Source organism: Rutidosis leptorrhynchoides, chromosome 6 (genome assembly GCF_046630445.1).
Source record: "Rutidosis leptorrhynchoides isolate AG116_Rl617_1_P2 chromosome 6, CSIRO_AGI_Rlap_v1, whole genome shotgun sequence".
Classification (NCBI taxonomy): domain Eukaryota; kingdom Viridiplantae; phylum Streptophyta; class Magnoliopsida; order Asterales; family Asteraceae; genus Rutidosis; species Rutidosis leptorrhynchoides.
The window spans coordinates 86,190,795-86,199,752 of NC_092338.1; the positions used below are offsets into that span (position 1 = coordinate 86,190,795).

General features: G+C 34.0%; 1 protein-coding gene across 1 annotated transcript; it reads right to left on the reverse strand.

Annotated features, from left to right (window-relative positions):
• Positions 1 to 6,105: 6,105 nt before the first annotated feature.
• On the reverse strand, positions 6,106 to 6,852 carry LOC139853836 (uncharacterized). Its single transcript, XM_071843182.1, has one exon. The coding sequence runs from the start codon at positions 6,850 to 6,852 to the stop codon at positions 6,106 to 6,108; it is 747 nt and encodes a 248-aa protein (XP_071699283.1).
• Between the last annotated feature and the right edge of the window lie 2,106 nt (positions 6,853 to 8,958).

The window sequence follows — 8,958 nt, forward strand, 5'->3', positions numbered from 1 at the left end:
ATTATTGTACTCATGTCCACTTTATATAATTTATATTTTTATACCGTTATAATGTCCAACTAAATACTCATAGTGGTGACTAAAATGTAGAGCCTCTGGACAAATGGATTGAACCATATTATAATATTATGATGTAACTTTGACTATTTTTAACATTGAGTTTAATCACCGACCCATTGTTATATAATTTGATATTTTCACCCTTATCACATAATTTATTAAATTGATAAGCGAAAGTTAATTAAATTTACATAAATTGTGCTTCAACACTTCAGTGATCTAGACAGACATATGGACAAATTATTGACAATAATTTAGAAGTGTGATCCGGTGGTTTGCGTAATATTATAGTTTATATAATCGTGTAATTATAAAAAGGGAAAACCGTTATAATTTGGTATTAGCGAAAGTTAAAACTGGATTAGATCTCAATTTGAATAGTCGGGGTATAATTTAATTCGCTAAAACGAGATCTAACGAAAGTTAGATTTAATTTTAGTTAGTTAAAACTTTATAAAAAAATCGAAAGATAAAATATAATGTTATATATAAAAACATCGTAATCGGACTTAAAAACAATCCATAATCCAGAGGGAACATATTTTAGTAGCCACTACTTTATTTTAAATCTCATCAATTTCATTTTTTACTACGTAGATAAATTTTAGTTACTTTTTACCCTATTACTTTTTACCACATAGTAAATTTTAATTACTTTTTACTATTTTACTATATTGTCATGAAAAACCTTATTTCTTCTATTTTGTCAAATTAGTATAAATTGTATTTTTACTTTCGTTAATTTAGTTATTTCGTTTTAGTTAAATTTAAATTTCGTTCAATTAAGTAGTAAAGCCTAATCCAAAACCCCCCTTTTAAATAGTTTAACTTATAGCAATTAAAAATCTTGAAAACTCCATTTCCCTGTGGAACGAACCGGATTTATCAAATAAAATATTACTATACGAATGAGACTAGTTGCCTATATGTGTGAAATCAATCCGAAATCATAAAAACGCCATATAATCACAACCAATTCGTGTAATAAATTCAATCTAAATCCGTTCAAAATAAAAAGACACGATCACGCACATCAATCATGATATATATGTTGCTTCTTCCTGTTAGGATTTTCTTGATTATTGTTGAGAAAAATTAAGACTTTCTATATGGCTTTTCAGTTAAGATAAAACTTGTTAGGTGGATATTCAGCTCTAGTTGTGTTGGTTCCTAGTTTTGATTGAAGAAATTCAAAAGTTAACCTTTTGATACATGGGATGTCATGTTCTAAGGTTTTATATGACTTTCGTTTACTTTTAACTTTAGATAAATTAGAAGGATTAGTTAACTACTGCTCGTTAGAGGCTTAAATTTTAGTAACCTAACTGCATCTTGTATTAGTACCTAATTCCATGTGATGGAATATATAGTCTTGCTATGGTTATCAAGTGGTGATATATAAAGCATTAATGGTTAAACAAGCTTCCCTTCACAAATGACACAAAATAGAGTTTGTTTTATGTTTTCGGTTTAGGGTTTTAATTTGTGTTCATTCTGTTGATGCGTATGTGGTAGTTAGAATCACTAGGCCAAAACAGAGTAATTCATTAACATCGGATGATTTTGTACGGTACTTTCTATTTTATTTATTGTACATCACTAAAAGAATATATATTTTCTGATGTAACTATGTAAGTTACCTCTTTAGTTGGTTGGCCTTACATGTGTGCTTTATTAAATGTAAATTGAGAAAAATCGCTTTCTTGCGTCTTGTACTGGGTACACGAGATTTATTGTCAATTGGATGGTATCTGTTTATTAATGAATGGGTACAGTGGGCAAGAAAGGATCGAAGATACAGATTATCTAGAAATTACATATAATTAGGAAGGATAATCGATCTTCATCTTGTCATTGCGAGCATTATTAATTTTCTAATAACGCCTTTTGTCCAAAATCGTAACAATTGTTCATTCAAAAAAGTCAGTCATATTGAATGACTCAAAAGAGAATCTGTCGTGCATTGTTCATATGTTAGTTGAAGTGATGATATGCATCCTCGCCCTGATGTTTGTAGCCAATTACAAGTTTTCAATATTTGTTGCACAATAATATTCAAATATCGTTTCTATGAATTTACTTATACAAATATTAAGTATACTGTTTTGTCATCGTCGATTGTAGCTTACAGAGACCATGGTTAAGAATTGTGGTGACAATGTTCATTTTCAATTAGCAGAGAGAAGCATACTTCCAGAAATGATTAAGATTGTTGAGAAAAAGGTGAAATTTCCATTTCGCCCTGATGTTTCCAATTTGTTCTGAAAAGTAAAAATTTGATTTCCTAAATTTTTAAAATCTAAATGGGCGTTTTTACCAAATTGATGTTTAAAGGTACATAAATGTCCCAACTTCTCAGCCAGTACCTCCATCATTAAATACTGAATCTGGCGAAGAGGAGGAAGATGAAGATGACTTTGCTCTGCTTGCTAAAAGGTTGACCTTTCACTTTAGAGACCAAATTTTTTGACCCACATACTTGGAAATGGGTTACCTTTTCATATCCTCCTGGTCAAAGGGATTTGAAGTAAAACCAAATAGCTAACTAAATGAGAAACGGGTCAAACGGTCCCACTTAAGTTTAGTATATATGGTTATGACGGTCTAAATCGTCAAAGTAAAAAAAAGATTGTTAGGTTAACATCTAGCTTTTGGAGTCATAATAATATAAAGAAATAAATAAAATATAAGCTGGGTCAAGTGAAGTCAACCCCTCCATATTTGTTTTAAGACCAATTCCAACCATGACACTGTCATAGGCATTTCCTCAGCGCTATATCAGCCTTCTCTCTCCTCCTTTCTCACCACTTCTTCCCATAACACTCTCATAATACACCATTACTAACCATGACATATTTCCTCAAATTTTATTATTTTTTATTATTATAATTATTAATTAACTAATTGATTAACACATGGATTCACTTTCTTAAGTTATTCATATTGTTTAATTATTACTCGTATTACTTTTATAGTTTTATTATTATTATTATTATTTATATTTATTTTAAATTTTAATTATTTAACCATGTTCCAGTTTCTTAACACATGTGTACAGAAAAATAGTAGGGAGCCTCACAAATATCTCACTCATCTTCTTCCTTTTAAACTCACAGAACTGAGTTTTATTTTTTTAACTTTCATTTTTTGAAATCTGCATTCAATTTTAACGATCAAAAAATAAATGAAAATTAGAATTATACATGAAAAGCCCAAATATAGCGCCCTGAATTGTGCTTGTGGAAGAAAAGAAGCAGGGCGGCAGGCATGATGGCGGAGGAGGGCGGCCGAGGGCGGCTACAATGCCAGCGGCACCCTTGGAGGGCGGTTTCGATGACACCTTCGAGCACGTGCCGTTGGGAATGGTCTAATAAGCACCAAAAAAAATTTACCAGCCTGGATTTATTTTTCACATCTACTCCTTTTTGTCTTTTATTATCTTGATGAAGGTGGCAAAATGGGTGGTCATGTGGGCTTTGTTTTGGTCAAAACATGTACTCCATCCGTTCCATATTAATAGTCCACAAATAAAAAACACAAAGTTTAAGGAAATGTCATAAAAGTACTGTATTTTCTGTTTATTTTCTAGTTTTACCCTCACATTTTCTTTCTCCTTTAATCATATCCACATATTAAGGGCATAATAGAACTTAAACTTCTTATTCTTTTTCATTTATGGAAGTGGACTATTAATTTGAGATATCCCAAAATGGAATGCTGGACTATTAATATGAGATGGAAGGAGTAACTTTTAGTATGATTCGGGTTTGGTTGACATGAAAAAATATTCATCCTATTATTGTACTTAGACCACAGATATTGGTGATTGTGACGTGGAGTGGGTGAGGTGCACTTTTTGGAGAAAAACTGTGACTGGGCCATGACATTTTGGGGGGAGTTGTAATGGGGGGCTTTTGTAAGGGCGTTGTGGGTGATGTGTCAAAATATGATTGAAGGTTGGGTTAAAAAGTGGTGAAAAAGGTAGAAAAGAATTAAAATAAAATAAAAATCACAAACGCACATTTTCATGTCCGTGCTTTCTTGACAAACGCCCCAACACAAACGTCCACAAACGCCCCATTCCGGGCGTTTGTGGGCGGATTCAGGCAACAAACGCCTGCGTTATCTGTGGTCTTATAGTCGTGTTACATACCATTACATGTATCCCACTTTTTAAAAATAGTAGAATATATTAAATAGTCACTTACAATGATTTATACATTAAAAATACACTCTGGGTCATTCTACCCATTTGACCTGTTTTTAAGCTATTTTTTTACCCTAAACAAAAAGAAATTTAACCTGTTCATAAGTAATTGGTTGAAGTTGTCACTTATGTCTAGCTGTTTGGATGCTCTCCTAAGTTGTTGTAAAACTACCAATTTTTTTTTTTTTTTTTTTTTTTTTTTTTTTGCAGGCACAGAAGGCAACAAACGTCTATGTCCCAAAATGGTATTGAATTTAATATATGAATACTCGTTTTATTTTATTACGTAATGAAAATAATACACAGGAGGAGGCTTTATTTATAGCCTAGCTATCCTTGACCCATAACAATTGTATTTAGCTTCTAATACTAATGAGCCCATTTGTAAGCCCAGTTAACTTTTAATCTCAACACTCCCCTTCAAGTTGGAATGTGAAGATCTCGAACACCCAACTTGCTTCGTAAAAACCGAAATTGCTCCACTCCAAGAGGCTTGGTAAATATATCGGCCGTTTGTAACTTTGTACCAATTTTACAAGGCCGAATTTCTCCACTATTAACACGTTCTCTAACAAAGTAACAATCCATCTCCACATGTTTAGTTCGTTCACGATACACCGGATTTTCAGCTATATGTTTAGCCGCTTTCATTATCACACATCAGTGGAGTAGCATTAAATTGTTTAGCATCGAAATCCTCAAGCAACCACCTTATCCATAAGACTCCACAAACAGTAGTTGCCATAGCTCGGTATTCTGCTTCAGCGGATGAGCGTGATACAACACTTTGTTTCTTGGTTCGCCATGAAACAGGCGCTCCTCCAAGACTAATATAGTATCCGGTATTTGACCTCTTTGTCATCGGACAACTTAATCAACTAGCATCACAATAGGCTAAAAGTTTCAAATTTCCATCTGAAGGAAACAACAAACCTTGACCAGGTGTACTCTTTAAATATCTTAGTATTCTGAATGCAGCATCCATATGTGACCGACGAGGACTACTTAGAAATTGACTCAACTGATTAACCGAATAAGCAATATCTGGTCGTGTAACGGTCAAATAAAGTAGACGCCCAACAAGTCTTCTATAACAAGTCTTCTATACATGGCCGCATCAACTTCTTGACTATTATCATCCTTTGTAAGATGTATATTCTGCTCCATTGGAGTTTTGCTAGAACGACATCCTTGTACCCCACAAATCCACAATCCTTTAAGATGTCCAAAGTATATTTTCTTTGGCTAATGACGAATCCTTCTTTCGAACGTGCAACTTCAATTCCAAGAAAATACTTTAGTGGACCAAGATCTTTAATACTAAAATTCTTGTGTAGATGTGTTTTAACACTTTCAATGGTTGTGTTATTATTTCCCATCAACAACACATCATCGACATATATCAAGACTATCACATGCGTTGTTGCTTGTCGAAACACAAACATTGAATGATCCGCTTTCGATTGATTGAAGCCAATAGCCAACAAAGACTTCGTAAATTTTTTATACCAATTTCTTGAAGCTTGTTTCAACCCGTAAATTGACTTTTGTAACTTACATACCTTGCCCTCATTTGCATTGTTGAAACCTTGTGGGATTTTCATATAAACTTCTTCATCAAGATCTCCTTGTAAGAATGCATTATTAACATCCATTTGATGGACAATCCAATTTTTCTTGGCGGCTATGGCAAGTGCACATCGAACGGTTACAAGTTATGCAACGGGTGCAAATGTCTCGTGGAAATCGATCCCTTCAATTTGTGTATATCCCTTTGCCACCAAACGTGCCTTATACCTTTCCACCTCTCCATTTGGCTTGAATTTAATTTTGTATACCTATTTGGACTCGATAGCTCTTTTTCCAGGAGGTAAATTTTGTATAATCCATGTTTCATTCTCTTCTAAAGCTTTGATTTCCTTCTTCATTGTCTCACACCACTCCTTGCTTTGTTTTGCTTGTTCAAAAGTTTTTGGTTCATTATGTGATGTAATCGACGCCAAGTAAGCTCGATGAGGCTTTGAAAATCTATCGTAAGACACATATTTGGGCAGAGGGTATGTTGTGGTTGATTTTGAAGCTATTGAAGGTGGCAAGTCAACAACAAATTCGTCTAAATGCTTTGGTGTGCTTCTGTGACGAGTACTTTGCCGCAAAACATCATGATCATTATTTGTTTGATTGTTTTGTGATGTCTCAGCAACTTCGCTTTGTTCTTCATCACTAGCATCATCATTTATTTGATGATTCTCTTGATTATTATCTAAATTTTCAAAATGATCATTTGAATTATGACCATTATTCAAATTTTCTTCCAAGTTGTTTTCTTCCATACTGTTATCTAGTAGCTCTTGTATGTTGGGTAAAGCTTCTTCAAGGTGGTGTTTATTTATGGATTTGTGTCCATTATAATTCGGATCAAATGGAAAACAATCTTCTATAAACGTGACATTTCCGCTAACATGTATCTTTTCACTTTTCAAATCATATAATTTGTAACCCTTTTGTCCCATGGGGTACCCGATAAACACACACGGTCTCCCCTTTTTGCCAAACTTGTCTTGTTTATAGAAGCTATCATGCATGTACGTTAAGCAACCAAACACCCTTAAATGATCGTAATTTGGTTTCTTTCCTAGGAGTACTTCGTATGGTGTTTTGTAATCAATAGTTCTACTAGGTAGTCTATTAATTATATATGTTGCGGTTAGGACACAATCGCAACAAAATTCAATGGGAAGTGACGCTTGAAACCGCAATGCCGACTCATCTCAAGAAGATGTCTATGCTTTCTCTCGACGACTCCGTTTTGTTGCGGAGTATATGGACACGATGTCTCCAATGCAATACCCTTTTCTCTATAAAAATCAAGCATTTCGTTTGATTGAAACTCTACCCCATTATCAGTCCGCAACCTCTTTATGGTAACATTAAATTGGTTGTGAATCATGTTAATAAATCCCTTTAAATTGTGTGTAACTTCAGCCTTGGATTTCAATAGATACACCCACACCCCTTTGCTAAAATCGTCTACAACTGACAAAAAATAGTGAGCTCCACACATAGATGGGTGTTGATACTTACCCCATATATTCACATGTACTAGTTCAAAGCATACAGAAGTATTCGAAATACTAGTAGGAAAAGGAAGACGACTTTGTTTAGCACGTATACAAGAATCACAAAAATGTGTATCTATAGTATGTAAATGCTGTAATTTTCTAAGTACATAATCAGATGCGTGACCTAATCTTCGGTGCCAAGCTAGTTGTTGCTGATAAGTATGTTAACAATTGATATGCGGAATTGTAATGATCGGTTTGTTTGATTATGAGCTGAATTGATACAATTGTTATATGAATGATGAACTAGAAAAGAAAAATAAAGAGAGCAAATAGCTTAATGGATTACATTGTGAATATCTTGGTTAATTTACAATTACAAAGATGAAAGTGTTTTATACACAAATTCGACAACAGCTAATTCCTAATGAAGTATGGACCCAATTTAACTTTTAGAACCACTTTACATAAATGGAATGATGCTATTGTTATAGCCGTTTGACTGATGACTTGGACTGTTGATTATGCTGCTGCTCATTGTCCCTTGTGACCCCTTATACTTGGATATGATGAGACCACTTTTCTCTGATCCAAAGTCAAGTTTCCTTAAAAAGAAATGCAAGTATGTGTTGTTTATTTTATTTTCTAACACTCCCCCTCAAGTTGAATAGTGAGATTTTCACAATTCAACTTGCCCAATACATCATTGAGGAGTCTTCCGTTGACTAGTCAAAAATCACGAGCTAGTCTTCAAATTTTTTCAATCGATTTCCAACTTGAACTTCATTGATATGCCTCGATCATCAAGCTCCCGACATGAACCCAGTTCAACCTTGAACCTTTACTAGTTCGCCAAGGAGTATTCATTTTCTAGACATGAACCCAGTCTAACTTGGACCTTTATTGGTTCGCCTAGGAATATTCAGATTCCAAACATTAACCCAGTTCATTATTGAACCTTGTTTGGTTCGCTTAGAATATTTAAGTTTACTTTTCCTGACATGAACTCAGTTCAACATGAACCTTGTTTGGTTCGCCAGAAGTATTTAAGTTTCCCGACATGAACCCAGCTTCACTTGAACCTTGTTTGGCTCGCTTGACATAAACCCAGTTCAACTTTAGCCTTGTTTGGTTTGCCTGGAGTATTTTGCTCCATTCCTTAGATGCCTCGGTAATCAACTCACGGTGACGCTAGAATCAATCTCCCCCTCACCCGTGTGTTGGATATGTACCGGAAATATCATAAAATGCAAAGGATTAGTTACGTTGTAATCATAAAATCTTCTCGTAATCATATTCCTCTCTTTTCCACCAACTCACAATGATATTATAATCAAACTCCTCCTCACTTGTGGGTGGGGGTTAAAATAATAAATAGTCTCAAGAAAAAAAAGTCGCAATTAATTTGAAGTGAACATGTGGCCTGTTTCTGTGTTTTTATGAATAAATCAATTTTGAGCTGGATACGAGTCTGTGTCTCCCGTCGAACATACAAGAGTTTTTGGTCCTTCTCAATTTTTTTTTTCTTTTCTTTTTTTTTTTAAATTTGGAGCCTCCCTTTTTAAAAGACTTTAATTTAATAAAGAAGTCCTTTTGTTTTAAATGAACGAAGGTGTATGAATTTACCCA

Bases quoted from the DNA above. Each gene is read 5' to 3' on its own strand.
- LOC139853836 (XM_071843182.1), bottom strand. From the start codon at position 6,852: ATGCATGATAGCTTCTATAAACAAGACAAGTTTGGCAAAAAGGGGAGA.